We start from the raw sequence: 27,084 nt of genomic DNA, 5'->3' as shown, positions 1-27,084 counted from the left end.
TGTTAACTCATTTACACTGTAAAAGGCTGCTATATAAAAATTATGGCATCATACACAGTTTTCACTGAGTATATTTTAAGGCCGAGGGAAGTCCTTTGTGTAATAGCAAAACTACATCTGTGTCATAGTGAAAGAAGAATGAGTGGAATTTGATCTCATTGCAAGATTAGTAGAAACAGCTATTTGATGTCTCTTTAATCTCTCAGATCAGAGCTTCAAATTCATATGGATACATTACAAAAATTGAGGCCAACTGTCAAAAGTTAAAATTCAGATTGCTTGAGTGGAGATGAAAATCACATTTAACAACAAGCTGAATGTAACCCCTAATGTATTACTATTATACATCTATAAACAAGTTTTAAAAAGTCAAATGTGCAAATTCCATACATATTTATGTGCAAGCACGTATTTATTTTCTTTGCATACAAATGTATCTTTGCATACAAATGTATGCGAAGTGGAAAAAACATTTAAAGGCAGAAGTGTTAAATATAGTGTCATCAGCAGAAAAATGTACCCACATACCTGTAATTATTGGAAACTTTCAGTCAAAAATTTCTGCAGCATTCTGGAAACCATTAATAAATTTCAAAATATCCCAAAGCAATGACAGTTACTACTGTAGCACAAAAATACAGTGTGGAACAGTATTACGAAGTGACCAATATACAGGGGAAAATATATAGTAAGAAAACTAAAAGGTAAACGTACCTTTTATAAAGAAGTATAGCAATAACAATACAGATGATAAACACCACTGCAAGAACTGGTCCAACAACCCAAATTAAGCCTTCTTCCTCATCTGTAATTGGTTGGGGATCAAGATCCATTGACACAACAGGATCTGAATATGGGCTTGTTGCATACATGGTCTATGAAAATAAAAATAATTCTTCCTTAATCACAAAGGAATACATTTAAAATATTAACTATCCCACATCTAAGATAAATGTATAAAAGATAATGATGCAATGAACACAGCAAAGTGGAAATGCTATTTTTCTTGAAGCCAGGTAGAATACAAACTTGCAAATTGAAAACCGTGTTGTTATTACCACCTTTATTTTGTGTTCCACATATTAGCAGTGATCTGCAGACAAATCATGTAGCATAGTCCTTGCAGAGCACTTTGGAACTTAAGCAGAGAATGGGAAAATGAATAGGACACTGAGAATTATAACCCACCAGTTACTCATTTTTGGGTTCTGTTTTAGTTTCATATTGGCTTAACACTTCCTTCCTGCATGACATGAAAGGGTACTTTTGACAGAATTATAGATAAAGGGGACTGAATGTAGGAGGTTCCTTGAAAAGGGTTTTATGGCAATAGCACAGTGCATTTTGACCAGTCAAAAACTCTATGACAGAGTATACCTTCACAAGGGGGAGACAACTTGAATTTAAGACTGAAAAATGGGGGAATTCACTGTAGAATATGAAGGGAAGCTAAACAGTCTTTCATAAGGATGAAACTAGAATTATGAACCAACAGAGGTTGCTGAAAATCTTTGCTTTACTAGATGGTGTAAGGCCAGCTGGCCTAGGATAAGACCTGTGATAAGAGAATTTTTTTTTTTTAAATTCTTGACTGACCTGAGATATTTGATCTGTGGCTGAGTGCAGAGTTAAAATTACAGACTGGAGAGGCTGAAGAGCCAGCCTGCTAAAGTTGGATCATTTTAAGAACTCTGTTACAGGAAAGTCAGAAGTGGAGAATCGTTTGTACATATTTCTTCTCTGTGCTGGAGTGTCTTCATTAGCTAAACTAAACTAGGATTTGAGCTACAGCTCTTGCAAAGGACTTAAAAACTTGATTCAGTAGTAGATCAGAAATGTCAGCCAAGACAGAGTAAGATAACCGGGAGAGGAGATGAGCTTCCATTTATGTTTGTACTGTACTCTGATAGACGCCCTAAGCCATGACAAGTGTTACCAAAGGAGAGACGGTTTTTTACACTTCATTTGGCCTTGTTTTGGGCTCTGGGCTACAACAGTGTCTGGGGGTGATATAGGATTAGGATGGGCAAAGCTGAGGTGCTTACATTTACTGAACTAACACCTATGCCAACAGTCTCCAGTTATATTATGGCATTTTACTACACATGGCACCTGGCACCAAAACCTCCCTATGTTTTAAGTCTGTGATCATTGTCTGGAAATTGGGGACTCTTCATGTTCCACTCCTGAAACACCCAAGCAGACTGATTTTTTTTTTTTTCCCCCAGGTTTAGTATTCTCAGAAGATAAAAAAAGGTTCATTGCTACAAGAAGAAACTCTTAGTATTTAGCCTCTTGCTTTTGAGTGGACAGCAAAAATGCCTGGAAAAAGATATAGATGGATATTGAGGGCAACAGTATAAACACTTACTACCTTTTCTTCAATAAATAGGATTTTGCTTTCAATTTTCAACCATCCTGTATTAATGACGAATTTAAACTCATTTCTGATTTTAAAAATTTATCTTATTTTTTCCTTCCTCTTGATGACATCCTTAACATATTTATGGATTTTAATCACAGCTCTCTAGCTCCCCTTTTACTAAGTTAAACAAATTCAGACCTTCCCATGACCTCTTTTAATTAAAGTTCTCTATTCTACCAATCAACAGAGAAATTCTGTGCTCTCTGAAGAAGAAGCCTTATGTAAAATGTAACATCAGAATATCAAGAAAGACATCCCTTACAAGTTACAAATCATACATCAGTAGGGCCTGTAGTCCTAGAAGAAAACCAGCTATATATGCTGAGAACTGATACACTGGAACACTGAAAGTCACTGAAAGTTGAATCTCACTCACTCTTAAAAATTCTTCACAGTCTGTGACTACCTCATGCTACTCAATCACATAAATGTTTCAGATGGCATGCTAAACCACGTATTATCCATAGCCTAAGTACAGTAATGTCTTTTGAAATCTTTCAAGAGCAGGACCCTATACAGGTCTTGCCTTATGTGTCAGTTTACAAACCTATTTCTTCCCACTTTTTCATCCTGATTTCTAAAAAAGCAATAAATTTAGGTCATTTATACCTTAATTAATATTAAAAAAAGCCAAGAAACTGCACTTTGTATTGAGAAGATCAATTTTAGTACAGGTAATTTATGACACATTTATGGCCACTTAACTTCATAGTCAGCAGCTATCTACCTTCTCCAGTTTGAACCTTTTTGATGCAACACCTTCAGAATTATCTGTCTAGGCAGCCTGTCTCAAAAAGTGAATTTATGTTAGAGCTTCCAGGAGGCACTTACTTTATTTTCAAGTGAATCTATGTATCCAAAAATACCCAAAGTGGAACTAGTTTCTCATTGTGCTTAAGTAGGCACAGTCCATTGACACCACGAAAGGAATTGTAGTGTTACACACTGCAAGCATTTGACTACAATTCAGAGTATTGGTGTTGGAGTTTCAAGTGATTGAACCTGCAAATGTACCTGTCAGGTTTAGTTACCAATTAGAAATGTACTGTATTACACACTGTAAGTTAAAATGCTAATATGTATTGCACCTTTCAGAAGTCTTATATCTGTCCTCTTTTTTTTCTTTTTTAATACATTACACACATTAGGTTAACTCACCCATAAAGGGATGTAACTACAAAATGAATTAAGTAAAGAGAAATGACAACTCATTATTTAGTTTACCTCAGGAATTCTCCCTATTATTGAATTATTTTCTAACTTTCAAACAATTTACTGATAAAGTTGTTTGGAATGACTGTAACTAAAGAGGGTAGCTGTGCATGTGTCTAGCTCAATGGATTTTTCCAAGAATCCTGTATATGCTACACCATTATTCAATGGTAGCATCAAAAGGCAGCAATTCTTTTAAACACCTAGAGAAAGATCCTGCTGCAAAGTTCATGTCTCAGGAGCTGTGTCCATGCTCACAAATAACACAGCATGTAATTTTCAAAGGATCACAGCACATCTAATAAAAGGTCATTCTTCGGTTTCAGTTATACACAGAAATACCACACAAAGGTGAAAGCAGAATAGAAGAGTTTAAGGAATTAATGGGCACTGAGTTAGGAAGCATTTGCTTTAAAGGTGTTCTGACATGTAACAAAAAAAAAACTTTAGGGAAGTGGAATAAGCATTGAAAAAAACGTTTTCATGATGGTGCAAGGTAATTTCGAGATTGAAAAACATTAACTAACTTACAGATTCTGAGTGCTCCATTACAGCCAACACGAAGAAGACATATTCTTGACCACTCTGCAGTTGCTTATTCTCAAATCCACCGTAATGCTTCTTATCCCCCAATGTGAATTCCGTAGGAAGAACTTCAAAGTGAGCTGCAATATATGGCTTTAATTCAACTTCCCTCCCAAGACGAATGCTTCTGCGTTTCCTAGCTATCTCCTTAAGCAGCTTTAGAACGAAGGGAAGGAAAAGGGGAGAGAGAGAAAGAGCAAGCATGAACAGAAAGATAACTGTAAACAATTTTAATGTAACTTATCGACAGTGTAATGAGAAATTTTAATGCATGACCAGGAACTATAAAAAACAATTTATCCACATTTCATGGGACATATCAGTATTACTAAATCAATTCTTGCAAAATCTTCCAATTTCCTGTCGTTCTTGTTAAGATAAGATACTAGGAGGAAATTGCAGTGCCCAGACTACAAACACAGTTTTTAGATACTGTTGTGTCTAGGAGGAGGTGGGGAAAGGATAAGAAAACAATATACCTTTTCTGAGCACGTATAAATACACACCTTGTACTGCATATTTTATATGTATGTATGTATGTATCTATCTATCTATCTATCTATATCTATATAAAGTCGGTCATAGAATAGAATCATTAAAACAATTATGTTGGAAAGGATCTTTCAGATTGAGTTTAGCCATTAACCTAATACTGCCAAGTCCACCATTAAACCATGTCCCTAATTGCCACAACTACACATCTTTTTAAATATTTCCAGGGATGGTGACTGAATCACTTCTTCTGACGAACAAAGCTAAAATTTACATCAGTACATTTGTGACAAGATTAGATGCTAGGCTCAAACTTAGAAAACATATACTAACTAACAAAGGAACTTAAACTCAGCTAGTATAATCTATTGATGAATTACTTATTAAATCAGACAAATGCTTCTTCGATATTTTTATTGCTTTAGATATACAGCCACTCCACAAAAATTAGTCTGATTTGATAACAGGGAGTCTGAACTTCTCCTGTGTGATAAATAATGACTTCTAAAGCCTCTTTATGGTTTTCCTTGTTTTTCACTTTTGAAACTTATTCAGTGTCCTGTAGTCTTATAGTTAAATCACAAAGTTTTCTAAAGTCATAGAGTTGTTTAGTCTTTTTAGCATACTAACAGTTGTAATACAGTAGATTAGCACAAAATTCATTGCTAGGAGGAGGAGACAGATCTCCAGAGTGAGAAGGAGATTTAAAAAAAAGATACTAAAATCTAATCTTAACTATATATATTAATTTTAAAGTACATGTTTAGTCAGGGAAGCTCTCCACATAATCATGGACTCACAGAATGTGCTGAATTGGAAGAGACCCTCAAGGATCATTGAGTCCAACTCTTGGCTGTATACAGGAGAGTCCCAAAAGTCACACCATGGGCCTGAGAACACTGAACTCTGTCAGGCTGGTGCTGTGACCGCTTCCCTGGGGAGCCCATTCCAGTGCCCAGCCACCCTCTGGGTGAAGAAACTTTATCAAATATCCAACCTAAACCTCCCCTGACACAACTTCAGACCATTCCCTTGGGTCCTGTCACTGTCACCAGAGAGAAGAGATCAGTGTCTCCCCTCCACCTCCCCTCACAGGGAAGTTGTAACTGCGATGAGGTCTCTCCTCAGTCTTCTCCAGGCTGAACAGACCAAGTGACCTCAGCCACTCCACAAATGGCTTCCCCTCAAGGCCCTTCAGCATCTTCAATGCCCTCTTGATTTATGCCACAGCTTAGTGAGCATATCTTTTTGCCTTTCCCTCATGGGATCTTGTATTTTGCAACTACATAATTAACAATTCCAATGCAAATAAAGAAATCTAATATTCACTCTGCTGCTGAGAAAGAAGCTTTTAATATTGAATACTTTGATACCCCTTCTCGCGGACTTAAATATTTCAAGGTTACAGACAGATATGAAAGCAAGCATCCACTTGCATCCAGTCTTCCTTAATATTGAGGGCATTTGGATGTTACACCTTCAACGATCTACTGCTTTCCAGTCAACTGCTTTCCAGCTCTAATGCTGAGTCTGTTCCCTGTTGCAGAGATTTTACATCCATTTAACTCTATCAATTTCCATGCCATGACACAAAAGCTGGTACAGTGCAATGGATCCCCTGAGCAAAAAAAGAACTGGCCATAATTTGAGATTAGAAATCATTATTCATTACTCAAGGACACTATTCCAATCAGCAGTCCATATTTCTCTTTCATTCTTCCGAAATAGTTTAATGAGCAGCTAGAGTCAATTTGCGTCGTATAAAAATGAGGGCAGCAGAGAACCGTAATATTGAAGAGATTTCTGTTTAGTTACTTTATTGAAGGTGACTCTCGCATCTGTTAGTAGCTTCCTATGCCCCAGGTAGAGTTACTAAATGCAGAACATGAGGCAGAGACTAATCAAAGTTGGTTCCAGGTTAGATCAGGCCTTATAGGAATTGCTGAGGGAAGCACTCTGAAAAGTTTGTCTCTGTATGATGCCGCATTTTATAACAATGGCTACGCAGAGAGCTGAGCACTGGCTGTCTGGAAGCGTGCCGAAACATGAAGCTAAATACTAGAGTAGCAACAGTGTATGCTAGCTTAAAGTCAGGAGCCACAAATGCTACAGTTCTAGTAGAGGTATACAGCTTGTGCCATCCCTGACTATAACTGGTACTTCCATGTATCATTTCCATTGGAATTTAAAGTTGTGTGTCTGCCTCAACTAAATTCTTTATCATGTTTCCAGATTAGAGCATATTTACAATTTAGATTATAAATAACTCATAATAAAATGTCAAAATAAGGTAGGAGTACTGCAATCAAAATTAGACTGAGATTGAGAGGCAAAGAAGAATGTTTAATCTTGATTATTTCTCGCATTTGAAATAGTAACAGAAAATACATATAGTGGAAGAAAACGCAATGCTGAAATACAGTATTAGAGTGATCAGAAACTGAGTTTTGGCAATGAATGCTAAAAGTTAGTTAGCCTGAGTCAAATAAAATCAGTTCAACTTTTCAAAGGTGGTTATTCACCACCAAAGGCCAGTTAAACTTTAGTGTGTTTGTGTGAAGATAAAAACTTTGTCAGTAAGACTGATTACACATGACTGAGTAGACCTCAGGTGAACCTCCAGCCTCATTTATGTTTCATATGTAAATGGGATGGTGCCAAATATCATTACTTGCTTATATATCTCCCATTGTACTTTATACACAGATTTCAACAAAATTACTGAATTCACTTAAGACTTAACATGGAAATCTTTGTTTAGATTTTACTGCTTACAGATCTAAAGTAATCCTACTAGGTAATACTTACTGCAAATCATAATATTTTTTTCTGTTTCATTTATTTGCGTGACCTGCCTATTTAAAGTCACTAGACCTCATGATAAATAAAATGAAATTTTGCGTTAGTAAAAAAGGACCGAATCTCTGATAATTATTTTTTTCAGATACCAAACATCTAGTCCATTATGTGCTCTTTTAAAACTAGGCATCTGTCTTGGTTTTTTTCAGAGATGAGGTTCAAGGAACTGGAAGATTAGGTAACTACAATAAGGCTGAAGAGTCTTTTTGGACTGCCCAGTTATGTAATTCAGTTAATATTCCAGAGCTGTGTTATTAGCAAATACTTTCCTTCTGACAATCTAAGCAAAGTACTTGGAACATAGTTCTTCGAAAAATCTATTGCCCAACCATTTCTGATACTTGACACATATCCGAGATCATACTAAAAATATAAATATGCACAAGTATCCTCACTTGACCATAAGGAACTATTTGTTCAGAGAATAGGTTCTTTGGGGGGGGGGGAGGAGCACATTGGTTTGGTTCTGTTTTGTTTTTGGTTTTTTGTTTGGTTGGGGTTTTTTTGTTGTTTGCTTTTTTTTGTTTGTTTGCTTTGTTTGTTTGGGTGTTTTTTGTTGTTGCTGGTTTTTTGGTTTTGGGTTTTTTTCAGGTTTTTTGGTGGGTTTTTTTGGGTGGGGGGGTTGTTGTTGTTATTTTTTTCCAAATGTATTTATTGTGTGTTCACAAGCTTGTCAGGAATAGTACACTTAATAAAAAGCATACTTTCCAAATTGGAAGCAAACCAGTCTTCTAAATAATAGAAGCTGAAGGTGTTAGCATGATATGCAGTTGCTACCTGCTTTTAACGTTTTTCCCTACTCAGTTCTTGCTATATGTGTTGGAGGCAATTGTAAAAGATATATCAAGGGGTTTAGCTCTTTATCAGAAATAATTTTCATTTTCCATTGAATGCATACCTTATTTCTTCCATCATTAATTCTACAATGTGGGCTCAATTATATCAATAGAAGTGGGAAACAACCCATTCTGACACAAATATTTCTGAATTAATAAATGCTCTTTATCAATCTGTTATACAGACTAAGGCAACACAACTTGCGGGATGATTAAAATGGCCCTTTGTTATGGGAATCAGCATAGATTCCCATAGAATTTAATTGCCAGAAAGTTCAATGTCATCTGGCACCTATCCTTTAATCTATTAATGCTGCTGAATGTGACTACAGTCTTTGGATGTTAAAAGTGGGTGGCAATACTCAATCAGTTTCCATTACTGTACGGATGAGGCTGTCAGAGTTTTACTGTTTAACTGTATTTGATGTCACCTATGACTATGATCATGAGCTGATGGCATTTACCATCCAAGTTCTTTCAAAGGGAAGAAGTTAATAGATCAAAGCAAGCCATTGTTGCAATTGAATGAAATGAGATGATCACATAAATGAAACTGCTCAAGAAGAAACACAGGGTTGAATCAGCCAGTCATCATGCCCTCCTCTGAACTGTTGTTTTTAATCCTCGGATTAAGGATTTGCCTATTGTTGTGATAAAGACTGAAAGAATTCCGTTTGTATTTTGAATACTTTCTACGATAGTGTTAGTTTGGTGAAGATCTTTATTTTCCCTATATTTTGGTGCAAAATCTGAAATTTATATCCATTTGGACAATGGGAGGAGAGAAACACTTCCCAGTAATTATGCCGAATGTGTTATGCCGAAGCATATGGTGAGGTTACCTCTGTAACATAAAACTCTTGAATCCACCAAAAGAAAATAGAAAAATAAATGGGATCCAATCAAAAAATCACTATATCAGGAGTAAAAAAGCACCTGATTATGGTCTTTGAATTGCAGAGATATTACATGCACAAATTACCATAGCATCAGAATGACATCTAAAATCTTGGCCAGATACAACTAGAGCAATAATAATACCACCACCTGACTTTTATAAAAGTCTCTCATATGGGGCCCTTGAAAGAGCTTTAAAATCATAAACATTAGCACTACTACAAATTTACAGATTGAAAGAAGAAAGACAAGTTTGCATGAGCTATACTGTCCTTCAGTAAAACAGAAAACAGAGGTGAATACCACTCTTCCTGGAATTATTACTGTATCAATAACGTACTGAATTGATTTCTGCCATTGCTGGGCTTATATCTAAAATGAAAGTAGTTCCCCCCTTTGGATTAATGTCATTTATAGTTTCAAATGATGACACAATATTGCTCTTTTCTTCCTTGTTCATGCATTTATTTTTGACCACAAAGTGTTGGTAGAATGGAGGCTACTTCTAACCAGAAGCATTACAGTATATGAAAATCAGGTAAAAACACCACCAGAAGGTCAAATGTTAAACTGCAGTACAAATTACAATTTAGCATTTGTTACAGACTTAGTAAACACCTCTAATGAACCAGACCTTTATTACAGTTCATATTGTTGGTGATTAAGCTTTTGCTGACAACTCATTTCACCTCCTGCACTTTTGCATCACTCTTTCCAACAGCAAAAGAATGAAATATTAGTGTCAACAAATATCAGACATTTGGTATTCTATATTGCAACTTAATGTCTTTACTTAATGTCTTCTCATTTAAGTAATTTGAATTTTTGTTTTAGTCTCCACAGGCTAATTCAAATACCAATATAAAGTATCCTGACAACCAAAACTTTTAAAACCATTGAGTTAATTACATAAAACTAGCAAGATTGCTACGTTAATAAAGGAGAAGAAAAAAACCCCCCAAACCATATACAGTACCTCATCTAGTTCCATTTCATCTGGACTCTCCCATGGTTTGATAAACTTTCCACGAGACCTCTTCAAAGGCACAATAACTATGTAATAGCCTCTGTAAATGAAACAGTTGGACAAAAGTGAAGTTGAAGGAAAAGGAATAGATAAACTGGTGGAGTAGGTCTGTTTAGAGGAACTTAAAAGAAAAGTGGTATGTTGAGAATAAACTGCACATTAATATGGCACTGCAGCCTTCCAAACATAGCTGTAAACATTCACAATCTTGAAAAAAAATGGTAAAGCATTTGACAAACAAATGGCACCAATTACCTGCCTTTTTGTGTAAACAAATAAATATTTATTAAAAAATTTAATTATAATGTACTAAAATGCCTACATGAAACACAAGAGCCATAGGTTATTTGTGCGCTGCCACCATCACACTGGGAAAAAAACCCCAAAGCCCTAAATTGAAATATATTACCATATATTTAAATCTCAATTACCAACCCATCTTCCCCTATTTTAATGTATAATCAGGGTAGTAGGTTAACAAAATGTATTTGTTAGTGCCAATATTATAATAAAGAGAAAAGAAAGCAAACCTGACATACACTGCACCCATACGCTCTTCCCTTTTGGCAATCGAGAGCCATCAGCTTTAGCTACCTAAGTATTCTGTTCACAGTCAAGTAAGAGAGCTTGATACATGCTCTTTTTATAGCTAGGATTTGCAAATTACATCTATTGGTTTTCCTCAGAAACATTTTCCTGAAAATATGTCCTTCCTCCTCACCCTTGGAGACTAGTAAATTGTATTTTCTAGTATGGCAGAGATCTGGTACTTTCATTGTTTACTTCACAAAACCTGGATATGTGTCAGGCAGATCCTTAACTTCACATTAGTGTGAAGGAAGAAGCAGTAGAATCACAGCAGCAGGACATGCAGAATAGTATAATATACATCTTCTTGATCAATGCACTTGTCAAAAAATCAAACACTCTCCATCTCAGGGGAGAGGGAAAGAAACTGGTTTTCTTTGTTTCTAGTAACAAGAGCTTATTAAGGTGGTTCTGGGTCCCCATTATGGAAAATAATTTTACTGTCTCATGGGCCATCTCCTCTTCCAGTTGGTCTTTTTTTTACAACCCGTTCAACCTTCTGCAAAACTATTAATTTTACTCATGCAGTGCAGCTAAAAATCCTAAGTAATTAACAAAAAAGGAGTCTACAGAAAAGGAGCTGCCTTACAATTGACTAAAAACCATCTCAGTCTAAGCCAACTACGTAAACTTTTTTACCATACCAGTGCAAGCCATTGATCCATTTTAATCATCTCTTCTTACTGAAAGCTCTTTCCCATAGAAGAAATGTAACAAAACTTTAGATTTTCAGCTCCTGTAGAAATTACATGTATTCATTAATTCTTGTGTTAAGAAATTTGAGGAAGTTTTCTGTGGAAGTACTGAGCTCCAACAGGAGTGCTGGAAAGAAGTGTTGCCCACAGATTTTTAACTAGTGCTCACTAGCTGTATTCCAGTATTTTCAAAAAACATCTGTGGCATGCATTCATCTAGTGACAATATTATAAGCCATCTTTTAAAAAGATGCAAAACTGTAAGGTTAGTTGAACCCAGATTTTAAACCTGCATAGGTCTATTAAAAATATTTTGAATAGCAAATCCTAGCAAACACTGACTTATCCATGTATACAATAACAACCTACATATCTTTAACAGATGCCTAGGAATCAAGACAAAGAAGAAACGAGAACTTGCCCCCTATGCCTTTCAAACATCAAAGATACATACTCCTCCTTTTCTTTCCTTTTTCATCATCTTTTTATTTTTTAAGCTAGTGGAGTGTTCATACGTTTTTCTTTTCAATCAAGGAACAGCCAGCATGTAAATATAACTTTCACTCTCTTTCTCACTTTCTTCATGAAAGTCTCCCCCATAACTTTGAAAATCTACTAAGACTTCCAGCACACACAGAGTAATTTAAACTGAAAGAACAAATAGATCAATAGTAAGCAGAAAAATGAAAATGTTCACACCAATATGCGGTGCTGCAAATTGTGACAGACAACAAAGTTCTGTGATTTTTAGCTAACTGCAGAAAATGCAGCATGTCCTGAAAAACATGGTTTTTTTACAGTTTACTTCATTACTTGCTTGTTTCTTTTTAGGTTGGGTTTTTTGGGGGGGGGGGGGGCAATAGGGGGGGGGGTGACAAATGAAGGGTTTGTTTGGATATTGTTTTATCTACTGCGTGTTTGAAAAGCCAAAGTCTTCCACAAAACTCTGTTCTTACTTAAGACTTTACAAAGACGTAAGAGATTCAGAGAAACATGAACTGTCCTTTACTGATAAAAATTGCTCTGGAATAGCCCAAAATACTAAAACAAAGAAAAATTAAGAATTTGCTCCCTTGAGATGAGCAAAAGAGATACATTTTCCTAATCACAAGGTGAACTCTGCACGAATTTCTATGCACGAATTTCTATCACCATCAAACATTGACAAATACTACCATTTTAATTACAAAGATTACAAAGCCTTTTATAACATTACTGTCAAACTCATTATCTATACTTCATAAGAACAAACCGTTACCTGTTTCACGTTCTGTGTAATTAGTATTACTGAAAAATTCTCAGTACTTCATTTTAAGCTAGGAACAATCCTGAGCATATATAATGTACCAACAGAGAAACAGCATGTCTAAAAATGTCAACATAACTACTACATGAATTTGTTCTTCCCATAAGAAGACTAATGCATAATAAACTTACTTATTCTAGCAAGCATCAGGTCAGGTTTTTCTGTTCAGTATGTAATTGCTTTGGTATGCCTGCTCCAAGGGTCAAAGCAATCTTTGTTGTTGTGTTCTACTTTCTCAAGCCTGATCAAATCTTCTTAGAAAATACATGTATGAGTAGGAGATACATTATTTACAAAATTGGCAGTTGGACCCTGTAGATTTAATGTACCTTTTCTGATGCAACTAAGCCTCTTTAACTTTTTTACACTATTAAAAAGAAGGGAATTGTCTTTTATTCCAGTGCTATCTTCTGCTACTGTTTCATCAGCTATCCTGCACGTTTTTCTCTCTGTGAATGCTCTGCCTCATAAATCTTTTTTGACTCATTCCATCTTCAGTCTTCCTTAGCTGCATTTGTTACTGACCGCATCTTACTCAATCTAATGATAATGACTACATTTTTCAGTTTTTCATCCTTTTAATGTTTCAAAGTCATTTATTTTTTGACCTTACCCGCCTCAAAATCTTCCGTCAGTAATGAAAAAGGGGAGCAGCTTTCTACAAAGCTGCAAAAATCCACCAGGGAGAGGACCAGTTGAATCCCCAACAGCATTTAATGACTGGTTCATTTTCCTCCCCATTTCTTTTACATTACATATGGGAACTCTACAGACCAACAAGAATCTCTATAAGCAGAGCAATAACACTTGATTGTATCATGCTTCGTGTTTTCCTGGCAAATCTTTATTGTCTAGCCTTTCTAATCCCTGCTGACCTGTGCTCTCAGGTCTTTAGTCCTATTTCTGTTGTTTAAATTTTCACACCACCTGTTCCCTCCCAAAATCTATGTAACCTCTAGAAAACTTCCAATGTTTTTAGCAAAATCACTTGTTTTCTTTCTGAGACCAGTGGAGAGGACCTGGTATTTTTATCCCAATAAAAACCATCAGAATTAATTAACCTGAATTAATTTAAGTACAGTAACAATTCTTTAAAACTCTGAGTACTTCAAGGAGCTACAGCAGGGTAGTTATGCATTGATGGCTTATCCATTCTTTTTGAGATGATATATTGTTCAAAATATAACTGGTTTTCTGAATCCGTCATTTTGCAGTCCATGATGAAACACAAAAATACTCAGAGAAAAATCTGCAAATTGAAGGACAATCAGTCTCCATACAAGTCTTACATACCTGGTACATGACAAACTTAGAAGTTCTTGTTGGAGCTGACATACCGTCATCTATTCCTACTACCTCACCACTTCAGGGAAGACCAAAAGTTAAAACAAATTAAGGGCATCATTCAAATACATCTTGAACACTGACATGCTTGGGACATTAACTGCCTCACCAGGAAGCCTCTTCCAGTTTGAAAACGCTCACAGTAAAGAAATGTTTAATTCATCTGAACCTCCCCTGATGCAGCTCTGAGGCATTGCCTCATGTAAATGGATCTCAGGAAGAGGAGATCAGCTGCTCCACTTCCCCTCCTCAGGAAGCTGTAGAGAGCAAGGAGGTCAGCCCTCATCCTTCTTTTCTCCAAGCTAAACAAGCCCAAAGCCCTTAGCAGCTCCTCACAGAACATTCCTTTCTATCCTTCTGTTAACTTCGTTGCCCTTTGTTGGGTGCACTCAAGGACCTTTACAAGAGAATTTGACATTTATTCTTGCTAAATTTAATGCCACTCATGATTGCCCAGTGTTCCAATCTATCTATCTATAGATTAGAGGCCCCTCTGTAACACCTCTTGTCCCTTGAGAGAGTCAACAGCACCTCCTGGTTTACTATAATAAATATTACACCGATATTAGTTCAAATACTACCGCAGAGCACTGAGGTCTCTGTACTGTTATAAAGAACAAAGCCATGGTCCACCAGCAAGAGTTAGAATAATCATCTCTCTGGAGATAAAAACAATGGTATGCCATTCATTCACTTACTTTATATTCTCATTTGAGGGTACTTCTGGAAGTTCCACAGTTATCATGCCATCTAAGTTGGTCTTTCCAATGAAGACTGGCTTTGTGCGAAGTACATCTGGTGCAGTCTTTGCCGTTACTCTGTGCTGAAGACCTCCAGCACTATTCCCTCTGTTTGTCAGGACAAATGAGTATGACGTGTCTGGCTTCAAGTTTGTGATCAGCTTTTGAGTAGCACGTCCATCAACCTCCATTTTCCCGTCATCATAAAGGATCTAAGTTAACGCACAAAGGTAGTTTTGGTTACTAGGAGAAGGCAAATGATGCTGTCACACTGAATTCAGGAATCAACCTAGCTGTAAATTTAAAAAGAAAGTTCCTGGGCATTTTAGGGTGTAAAACAAAAAAAGTACTCAATTCACTACTGTAAGTAAACTTCTCACTTTCAGGGGAAAAAACCACACAAACCACTACATTAATCTAAAGCAATGTAAACACTCCTGAAATTCAATTTCACTTTTCCAAAATAAGTAGCTTTTATTGAACCCAGAATTTATAGCAAGGTACTCTTGTTAAAGTATCTTGACTTTTTCATTCACACTCCTTATTTAGAAAGGTTTTTGTACCATTTAGTTCCTAAAATACTGTTCTTCACTTGCCACTGCCTGAGATGACACAAGTGATTAAGAATGAAGCAGAAGAAATTCCAAGCAGAGTGTATGTTACATTGAGTCTGTACCTGGATAATGCTATAGTTAGTGGAGTAAAAGAGTTGTAAATCAAAAATGTGTTGTTGCACACTGAGGAGACAAAACCCAAAATGGTACTCAATTCCAGTCAGTATGGAAAGGACTAGGAAAAAAGAAGAAAATTTTTATTTTCTTTCCCTGTTTTCTTTAAAGTGCTGTAGAAGTGAATGAAAAATTAGCAAGGCATTCTTATAATATTAACCAGCATATTAACCAGTATGAGCCTGACTACTTGGAAACGCTACCACATTACTGGACAACTCATATTCCCAGATGACTGAATTTAACAGTTTGGTTCAACACTGCTGATAAATATGCAATCTTAGAAACAATGATACTCCCAAAAAATCTACATGTTCAGTAAGCTACTTAATCAGGTGAATGACATTACCTAGTTTCTGTTATTTTCTCTTGTAAAAATGGAGAGTAACTTACTTTGAAAGGCAAAGCTGAATTGTAGTTTTCTGGAATTTCCCAGGACAGCAAAACAGAAGTCTTCATTACTGCTTTAACATGAAAATTTTTTGCAAACACTGCTGGAAAAAAAGAAACAATGTATATAAACAACATCTTGGAGCTCAGATCTTGTCATATTTCCACTGCTACTTGGGAGTATTAGTTTTCCATGTCAAAAATCAACAAGGATTCAATTCTCCTACCTGTTTGATCATATTTAAAGATCACATTTAAACTCATTCTCACTCTTATCTAGTGACAACCCACTACGCACATTTTCCTTACCTGAAAATATTGTGCAGAAGTTAGCCAGAACTTGCTTGGCAAGGGACAACTGAATTCTAAGGCATCCAAAACATATTAAGATTTACATACTTTACCTTTTGTGTTTGATGAACCTATTTTTATGAATGGGCCGGTCAGTTTTATTTACACCTTCAAAAACACTGATATCCAAAGACTGATACTCCTTTAAAGGTCAACGCCACAAGCAGACAAATCCTACCTTGATCCACGGGTAGTGTCCTGAACTGGACACTTGGACTATATGGACCAGGCCCTTTGCTTGTGTGGGCACGTACTTTTACATCATATGTGGTATCTGGTTTTAAGCCAGAAAGTGTCATAGTGGTATCAGCAGGAACAACAGGGAGCTCAACTGGCTGGTAAGCAACATTGATATCTCTGTACAAGATGGTATATTTGGTGATAATGCCATTTCTCTCTGCCAAGAGTGGCATCTGCCAAGTTAATTGAACTGATGTAGAAGTAGAGCTTTCCGAGTGGAGATTTTGGGGAAATCCACTGGGTACCTCTTCAGGAACAGAAATCTCTTTAACCATCTCCTCCCCAAAGCCCACTTTATTTCTAGCTGAGAGCCTGAAGACATAAGAAGCTCCTTTGTGAATGTCTGTGGCCGTGAAGTGATCTTCCTTCTCTGAGAACTCCATGGTCGTTAATGTATCCATGTCTTTGCGACCAAACTTCAGGCGATAACCCTGCAGCGGGCCAAAAGTTTCCACAGGAGGATGCCACTGAATTAGAGCCGTGTTCATCTGTGTGTGGCTAATCACAAGCCGAGGTTTGCCTGGAACTGTAGCACAATGTTATTTGAAGAGGATAGATATAAACACAATTGCACGTACAATTCTTGAGGCTAGTTTTAGCAGGAATAGGGATATATTTTCTCTTCCCTAACTCAGTTCCACATATGACTATCCTAATGAAGAAATAGTGTCTGCCTCCTGCACTATTAGGTCATACAGTATAAGGAACTGCAGCAATAGAGACATTTACTGCTTTTTTGTCTTCTTCCCTTACCATTATTTCTAAATACAGAGCACAATCAGAGGCACAGGATCTAGGAACACAAATCAAGAAGTAAAACTTCCAACAAACGTCTTATGAATGGTTCTGTCTCACAAATCCTTGTTTGCAAAAAAAACCCAACCAACCAACCAAACAAAAAAAACTTCATTTATTTAATCTAAGGCACATTTCCTGTAAATTGGAAAATAATTTATGAAGAAATTACAAGTTTCTAGATAGGTTTAACATAACTCTTATCATTAATAGTTAAAATGTGGTAGAAGTCAGAACAACCTTGCCCTCAAAAATCATTACTACATATGACAGGAACCTGTTATGCTAGTTTCCATACACAAATCACCTCCACCTCCACTGTTTTAGCGTGGAGAGGTTTGGAATTTAATGTTTTTACATGGCTTATCACATATGATTTATTTTCCAGCATGGTTTTCGTGCACATGAACTTGATTTCTTTTGAAGAAGGCTAAATTGGTAGCTCTTCTTAACCTACACACTGCATACAGTCACAATCTTCATTGGGACCCATTGGTCCAAACTGGTGATTTGTCTTTTAGAGAAGTACAGACTGCAAATGTGATATGGACATTGAGGAGGATTGAATCAGTCCAGAGAGGACTGAATTAGTCCTAATCAAGCCAGAAATACCATTATACAATTTATACAGTGTACATTTCTGGAATCCCAATATGAATTCTCATTTACTGTTTCTATTTGATTGGTTGATTAATTTTAATTTATTCATGTCCATTTGTATACATTTAATTTATATTTTCATTAATATTTCTATTTCAAAGAAGTCTGTTTCTATTACAAAGATTTATTTGATAATGAAACATATCCATACTATTTAGAAATTTGGCGTTCATTTTGTACCAATGCCTGACAATTGAGAGGTCAAGAGAGTAGAACAGCTTCAGGAGTAGTACTGTGATGACAACATAGTCTTCAACAAAGACTAATTAGTTTCATCTGCATTCGAAGCCTTCCTGTGCGAACGTAACTGCTGCACTGTGAGCTCTGGTTCCTGTATTTAAACACTTCAATAGATTTTATTACTTATCTTCAGTTCTCAGGCACCCAGCAAATCAGATTGTTATTGTCAGAAGGTCTAACTCCATTCCATAAAGAATTAGGAGTAAGGAGGGAAGAATGGCATGCCTTGAAGAAAATTCTGCATTTAGTAAGCTCTTTCCTCATTACATCTGTCATAAGTCAAGACATTGCTTCTAATTTCATAACAATTATAGGTAAGCTTTATATAAATTTTCCAAATATCTTTGATTTTAAAAGTTGAGTTCACCTTGCAGCATTATTGTGGAATCTTGTGAGTGCTTTCCCACACTTTCTGCTATGTAAAGAAGATCTCTCTGATTAGTTCTGACTTTTCCTCATTGATAACTACAAGTCTTGATGGAACAATGAGAAGGCTGTGAAGGCCTTTTGCAGGCCATATTTTTCTCTGCATTCTAGCTATTACTTGTACCAGTGTAGCAGGGGAAAGAATAGTTCACCTAAAAAGAATAGTAAGTCCTTCAGCTTTCTAGAGGAGAAATTACCAGGAAGTATCACTAAATTATTTTTGTGATGAATTGCCTTTTTTTTTTTGTTCTTGTGGTGGACTTCACAATTAGAACTACATTTTAACCTTTGCGGTAACTACAGAGGAAGGAAGAAACTAGTACTTGCTCTTGATCAGAACCAGGGAACTAATAAGGCTTACTTATCCAATAAAATTCCCTGTGACTAAAATAGTAAATAACAATGGTCACTTTTTTAAAATACCATCGAGCCTATCTGATGTTGCAAAGCAGATAGATTTCTTTTTTTTTCCAGACAGCTTTCAGCTAACATTTACTTTTAGTTTGATTACTTATGAATATTACAATCTTTTAGGACAAATGACAGGATTTTGTGCAATCATATATAGAGTTGTGTCACCAAATAGCTCTGTCTAAAATTTCTGATAATAACCTAAATTTTCCATGAACCTAAAAGAAGTGAAATTGTCAATAAAATAAAATTAAAAAAAAATATATATTCTCTGATTTAGTGAATTCCTCTTCCACTACTACATGGCAAGACATCTCACATACCCATTTGCAACAGACATTGCTGTTGCAATGGCTTTCCACTACCAGTAGAAGCTCACGCAAGCTGCCTTTGCCCAATTACCTAAAATAATTTGTTTCTGTTAGCTGCTATAAAATACACCATCGCCTTAAACTTTCTTCTTTTAGCTGAAATCTGTATTTCAAGAGTGCTGTCCAGTATGAGAACAATGACAATAATGGACAAGCTATTGTCCTATGAGATTCTTCAACTACTGTGACACAGAAATTAAAGGTCTGATTAAAATTTTCATAAAAATGGTATGATATTACTGACTAGTAAGTCTTCATTTTTATCAAGGTCTTGTTAATCATACAATTTGTAACTTCTGGCCAAGTAATTTAGTAAGTACTTTGATTTAGAAATGTTCAGTAACAGTTTTTCTTCCACTTGATTTCAATAGTGAGGAAAGGAAACTGAATATAAGAAAAAACCACACTCTTGAATGAAAATATCAACAGCATTCAGTGACTTTACTAATAACTGAGTTACCATCCTGTAGGCTTACTTATGTTTGGTGAATCTTTCCTGCCTAAAAATGTAAATTATGCTTTTGTGTCACTAACTGGACAGCTGAATAGTTACTTATTGTCTGAATACCTTACAGATAGCTTCTCTGGTAAATGTTCAGACATCCATTCTCCTTTCATATCTCTTATGGATACAATCTCAGTCATTCAAACTTTAACAGGTAGATTAGAAAGTCAGATCCTTCATTTGCTTTATTGTAGTATTTGAATACCACCTTTTTAGGAAAAAAAATCAAACAGAAACTAAAAGTGAATAGGAGATTACATTACAGACCTACTACCCTTTGGTGTTAAGGTTGCTCCTTCCCTTGTGTGATGTATTCTCATAGAAAGACAGCGAGCAGGAAGCTCTTTGAACTATATTCAATGTCTCTTTTTTCAAAAATCTGCATATGAATTTTTCTTACAAAAAAACTCCGAACACAGCAAGCTGTAACACCAAGTGAAGAGATTTCATACAAACTCAAATGTATGAAGGAGCAAAATGGTAACTAGCTGTTAATCCCAGGAACAAATGTTACTTGTTCACAGGATTAAGCAAACAGCAAGAACAGTAGAATATGTGTTACATTTACAGACATGCCTCTGATTCTCTACTGCTCTTCAGTCAAGTTTATATGGGACATAGGATTTGTTCTATCTTTTTTAAGTAGAAACATCAGAGATCTTGGAAGAATGACACACAAACAGTCAATAAGGACTAAATGCAGAGAAACTTTAAATTTTGCAAGCACATTTGAATAACCTATGTTTATGTCTAGGAACTAATAAAATTATAATTTATGTAATTGTGTTTACTTAAACTGGGAATTGAAATTTAAAAAAGAGTAATGGATCAAATGCTTTTTTTTCTTAAATCAAGTTCCATGCATGCCAGAAATACATATAACCTTTTTTCTCAGAGCATGAGAATTCAGGAAAGATAAGAATTTTGAGGATAAGTTTTCAGCAATAGCCAAGAGTAATGACTGGAATGTATTCTAAGATCTGAAATGAAACATTGTGCATCTAGCCACCAAGACTCAGATCTAACAAGAAAAGGATACAGATGGTTTTGATATTAATACAAGATGTGTTCTGCATTCAGTGATTGTTTTAGAAATTGAGTCAGTCACTATAAATACAAATAAGTATGCCTTTTGGACTTCATCTATTAGCATAAACCATACATTGTCATTAAGAAAGCTCGTAATGATCATACATGTGATTATAATGGAATATCCTTAATGGCTGCGCTACGAGCCCCTGAAAACGAACACAATACCTATAGACTGTGAACACCTGTAGGTAAGCATCACACTAAAGCTGTGGTGGCATCAATTGGTTAAGCTGTGGCACAGTGACGCACTAAAAAAGAAAAAATTGTTCCTCATCTAAAAGCAGTTTGGTTCATCCCATCTGTGCTAACTGCTGTATTGGTTATGCAGTCAAGATATCCACCATTTAGTACCACCTGTGGTCAAACACAGACTGAACTCAGTGGCAGGGTGTATTCTGCCCCAGTTTGTGCCTTAAATTACCCTTAAACCAATACGGGCTTCAGGGTTTCATAGGATGGACTTTCATTCTGTTTTCTAATTCTGTCCTTTAATAATCACATTCTTCTGAGAAAAGTTGTGAATGTCATGAAGATGGGTTCTTTCAATGTTTTTACTGACAGGCAGCAGTGTTGCTACTTTCATGAAGATCATGAAAGCCATTTACAAGTTTTTCAAATATCCTTCTCAGCTCTGAATTTCTATTTTTCCTTCTCCAAGAAGACACCAATCATAGTGGAAGAGCTACTAAAAACTATAAAGTGTCCTCATCTGGAACTGAGAAAGGGACAAAGGGAGTCACTGGCTCTATTTTTATCTAAATAAATGAAGGTCCAAATACTGAAACAGAAAATCCTATGTTCTAGAAACACTCTTCACACAACAGGAGACTTCCAAATAGTAGGAACAAAACAGTAGCAGAAAAAGTCATTAAGAGCTTAATTTGTATGTAAGTATTACCTGCACCAGTAGTAGATACAAGTTTGGGTTTGCTGCGTGCTCCATCACCTTTCGTTGTATAGGCTGTCACAGTGAAAGAGTATGTGGTTTCAGGCTGAAGCCCAGAAACTATCATTTCCTAAGATGAAATAAAATAAAATAAGAACAATTAATTTAAAATAGATTCTTTGCCAGGAGAACACAGACTCCTTTAGAAATCCCCTTTCTATTACACTTTTGAGCTACTGGCAGTGACAGCAAGCATTTGAGTGCACTAACAGACTGTACTGTGTGAAATACTTGATAATGCAAAATATTTCACTCACTTAAGCTATAAAAGACAGCACACACCTAAATAGTATGCCTCAGGTAGTTTAAAGCAAAAGACCAAAGGCTTAGTGGTGTGAATAAAGTCTTCTGAAATGCCTTGCCTGAGGAATACTACTGACATTGTGAAACACATGCGCATGTAGATACGAGAAACTCAGTTTACCATTATATGATATTCAGTCGTTGACAGAATATCACTGATATAGTTCTAAAATGCCTAGTAAGAAAAATGTTGCATTTATATGCACACTTTGTAAATAATGGTGGTTTAGCTGGGCAAGGAAGCCTTGTTACTTTCATAAAACTTACACTGCAACCTGTGTCACTGGGTGGACTGTGCTTCTAAATATCTTAAAGGACTTCAGAAAAAACTCACTCTTCAGGTCTAAAAGAACTATGTAAAACACCACCTCTTGTCAGAGGATACATCTGATGGCCCTCAAATGACAGCAGCTAAAGAACAAGTAGCTCTTGAGCCAGTGCAAAGTAACACCAATACTATCAAACTGTAAGTATCAAAGCAAGGGGATATCTTTTTATATGTGTGCACACACACATGCATAGGCACACAGAAGATGGTGAATGGTGTAAAAGAAATTTACTAAACTTAATGTCCTACTACAGGGACAGCAAGAAGAGTAAGTCTTGACACTCATAATATAAATAAATCTCATATGCAAATATAAAGGGACAGTATTTGGAGGTAACTGACAGGCCCAGAGTCCCCAGCTTCCAGCCTGTAACCACTGGACTACTCCTTTGCATTTTCATATGCCTGAATGAATTTACACCAAATTTCAATGCTGCCAGAGGGATGGTGTATTTATACATCTAGAATAAATAGCAAATGTGCAATCACACATCCCTCAGATGCAACAGCCATGAAAAGTTAATATAAAAATTGTGGGCCAGACTATTCACAGTATATGGATTTTTCAAGATAGTGGATATGAGCTTAGTAAGGATGGAATTGGAATTCAGCACTGTATTTATAGTCAGTTATTAGCAATATAGAAATAATAAGATAATGATCAGAATGAGTGGATGAAACAGCTCAAATAAAAAAAAAATGCAAACAACAAAATGAAACATCACATAATGATCTACTACCAAATGATCCCCTTCTTAGATGCTATCTCAGAATTGAATTGAAATGTAAGGCCAAAATCAGTAAGAAAATGTCCGGGGTAATGTTATGAAGCCGCTTTATTCCTTGACTGTCCTCTCAATGCCCAAGGACGCTGTGCCTTTACAATGGACCCGGGGCCGGGGCCACAGGCCCGAGTGGGGGCAGTTTAACGGGGGCCCAGCGGCTTGGGGGCTCTGGGGCTCAGCGGGGCTTGGGAGGGAGTGCACCAGGAGCGCTGTGCTGCTCTTTGGGTTTCTTTTGTGTTCCAGCTAGCTGAGAAAAGGTTCTGTTGTTTTTTTTCTTTTCTTTTTCCCTTCCCTTTCCCTTGCCTCACTGCCTCCCCTCCCTCCTCGCTGGTCCGGGGAGCCCGTGGGGTGGCCCCAGCTGGTCCGAGCCCACATGTCTGTTCCCTCTCCAGGAATTTGTTGTATTTTGAGGGTTTTTTTTAACCTGTTCTGCCCTGTTTTGTTTGTGTGTTAATGAACAGTTTTGTTTCTTTTTCCCACTTTCACTCCTTGTGACCCATTTGTCTCATTGATGGAGGAAAAGGGGAGGCCCTTTTCCCTTTGGAGGAGACGCTTACTCCGGAGTGTTTCCTGCTGAAGTTTTGTCTCAAAAACCAAGACATAAATTTGGCGCCCAACTTAAGGGTCACGTGAAAGTGGAAAAAAAACCCAAACAACCCACCAACATTTTGCTTTGAATCACTTTGTATTGAACTATAGCAGTAAGACCATGCAGTTTGATTTAATAATTTTTCTGTGGAACCTAACCACAAGTACGTGTCCACAGCTATGGGCAGGCAGCTCCCTGGCTTACACCTTTTATAAGTCAGGAATAAGAAACAGGACTGCCATTTTAATATGCCTGGTGCTAGTGATTTCTCGAAGTCAGATGGAATTAATGGAAACCATTGAGAATGTGTATGTCGTTTTTCCATTCTGGCCTTGGTAGTTTCCTTTCGGAATGTATTAGCAATTACACCCAGTTCGTTAGGGAAAAGCAGGGGATGATAATTCCCAGCCCTTCATCTCCTTCTTCCCCTTCAGATCTGGCACGTCACCTTTTGAAAGTGTCCGGTTTCCCCTGGATGTTAAAGATACCATTTTCTTATGTTATCTAGCAGGGTTCCTCTATGTAGTCTCCAGCTTGTCTAAAATAAGGGCTGAGATTTCCAGAGGGGTTGCCCGGACACCTGCCCCAGTTGTGGAAAATCCTAAGTGGTGTGGGGTGTGGGAGGACATAGGCCAGACCCTGAAGCAGTTTTCTGACCCAGTAGCCTGGAACTTTCCCCCTGAACAAATTCAGAATCCAGCTGAGGTGGGGAAGTATCTGAAGGAAAGCTGCAATACCAACGCTGATGAAAAGGAAAAGCTCATTGCCATGTGCTGGGTCCTGGCTAACGCTTACCGCACGCTGTTAGATACTGTAGGGCAGAAGATACAGCCAGAGGGGCAGGAGAATAAGCCAGCATACACCCCAATCACTCCAGGTGCAGCTAAAGCAGATGGGGAGCCTAAACCAATAACAATTGCCCCCGTCCAGAGAAAGAAACACAAAGCCAAATCCATTTGCCCAGTGGATGATGATGGGCAGTCAGGACCTTCACAGCCAGCAGAGGAATTGGAACCTGAGATCATTACTGAGTCCCTGTCCATAGAGAGCCTTCCTACCCTGAGGAAGGATTACACCTGATGGCCTGATAAAACAGTATTAAGTTGGATGGTCTGAATCTGGGATGCTGCAGGCGATGGTACAGTTCTGGATGGCACTGAAGCGAGGCATTTGGGGTCCCTGTCATGTGATTTAAGTATTGACCAAGGGATGACAAGTGACCCTGAAGCTCTCAGTCTCCGGACATGGCTCTTAAGAAGTGTGAAGGAAAGCTACCTGTGCTGGGAAGGTCTCCAGCTGCAGCAAAACCCCTGGAAGGCCATGGAACAAGGGATTCAATGCCTCAGAGAACTGGCGGTGATAGAGATCATATTCTCAGATGACCAAGCAATTAGGAGCCCTGACATGGTAAAATGCACACCAGTGATGTGGCTGAAACTTGCACAACACGCACCACCAGAATATGTCCCTGCTTTGGCAACGATGACATGGAATGATGGGGATGAGACAGTGAGTCCTATGGTGAGGAGGCTCCGGGCGTATGCAGACACTGTGCACGGCCCAGCACAAGCAAGAATTGCAGCTGTGGAAAAGAGTCTGTCAGAGACCATACAGAAGATGGAAGATAGGATGGACAAGACTCATCAGAAACTCAGGAAGGAGCTGAAAGAGGACCTTCTCCAAATTGCATCAGTACAGACCAGAGGCCCTGTTACCAGAAGCAGATGTCCCACAGCTAGGGAGAGAGGGTGCACCTCAAGAGTCGAACTGTGGTTCTTCCTGTGTGACAGTGGGGAAGACATGAGGAGGTGGGATGGAAAATCAACTTTGGTCCTGGCAGCGTGGGTGATGAATTGAAGGATGGTAATGCTGAGAGAGGGAGTTCCACCAGAAGGGAAGTAGCTCAAGTTTCGAATGATAACCAGGACTAGAGGGGCCCTACCTCTAACCAGGGAGAGGCCAGGGAAAATCCCATCTTTTGGACGGTGTGGGTCCGATGGCCTGGCACATCAGAACCACAGAAATATGAAGCCTTGGCTGACACAGGCGGGCAGTGCACCTTGATTCCATCGAGACACGTGGGGGCAGAACTGGTTTCTATTTCTGGAGTGACAGGGGGATCGCAGCAGTTTACACTGCTTGAAGCCGACGTGAGCCTAACTGGAAAGCAATGGAAGAAACATCCTATTGTGACTGGCCCAGGGGCCCCGTGCATTCTGGGCATAGACTTCCTCCAAAGCAGATATTTCAAAGACCCGAAGGGACTCAGGTGGGCCTTTGGAACAGCTGCTGTGGAGGCAGAGGGCATTAGGCAATTGAACACCTTGTCTGGGCTGACCGAGAATCCTTCTGCAGTTGGGCTTCTGAAGGGAGAAGAGCAGCGAGTGCCAATTGCCACCTCAACAGTGCACCGCTGGCAGTATCGGACAAATCGAGATGCTGTGATCCCCATCCACAAGATGATCCGTGAGCTGGAGAGCCAAGGGGTGGTCAGCAAGACCCACTCACCCTTCAACAGCCCCATCTGACCTGTGTGCAAGTCTGACAGGGAATGGAGATTGACTGTGGACTATCGTGCCTTGAATGAAGTGACTCCACCACTGAGCGCTGCTGTGCCGGACATGCTGGAGCTCCAGTACGAGCTGGAGTCCAAAGCAGCAAAGTGGTACACCATTATTGACATTGCCAATGCATTTTTCTCCATTCCTCTGGCAGCAGAGTGCAGGCCTCAGTTTGCCTTCACCTGGAGGGGCGTGCAGTACACCTGGAACCGACTGTCCTGTCCCAGGGGTGGAAGCACAGTCCCACCATCTGCCATGGACTTATCCAGATTGCACTGGAAAAGGGTGAGACTCCAGAACATCTGCAGTACATTGATGACATCATTTTGTGGGGGAACACAGCATTGCAGGTATTTG

At 37.8% G+C, this 27,084-nt stretch overlaps 1 protein-coding gene across 50 annotated transcripts in view; it reads right to left on the bottom strand.

Annotated features, from left to right (window-relative positions):
- PTPRD (protein tyrosine phosphatase receptor type D) overlaps positions 1–27,084 on the bottom strand; it is a 1,187,501-nt gene that overhangs the window by 89,166 nt on the left and 1,071,251 nt on the right. For 21 of the 50 annotated variants that reach the window (XM_042012906.1, XM_042012907.1, XM_042012909.1 and 18 more), the window contains 7 exons: positions 22,114–22,231; positions 16,654–17,241; positions 16,128–16,228; positions 14,965–15,218; positions 10,283–10,373; positions 4,169–4,378; positions 715–875 (listed from right to left, as the gene is read on the bottom strand). In XM_042012906.1, the coding sequence (XP_041868840.1) occupies positions 715–875; positions 4,169–4,378; positions 10,283–10,373; positions 14,965–15,218; positions 16,128–16,228; positions 16,654–17,241; positions 22,114–22,231 (1,523 nt within the window). The remainder of the gene's footprint in view (positions 1–714; positions 876–4,168; positions 4,379–10,282; positions 10,374–14,964; positions 15,219–16,127; positions 16,229–16,653; positions 17,242–22,113; positions 22,232–27,084) is intronic. The other 29 variants (XM_042012887.1, XM_042012889.1, XM_042012893.1 and 26 more) reach the window with 3 other exon arrangements.

Source organism: Corvus kubaryi, unplaced genomic scaffold (assembly GCF_017639235.1).
Source record: "Corvus kubaryi isolate FWS band 111438036 unplaced genomic scaffold, C.kubaryi_AGA036_p1.0 split1-37296, whole genome shotgun sequence".
Classification (NCBI taxonomy): Eukaryota; Metazoa; Chordata; class Aves; order Passeriformes; family Corvidae; genus Corvus; species Corvus kubaryi.
This window is presented reverse-complemented; position numbering and strand designations above follow the sequence as displayed.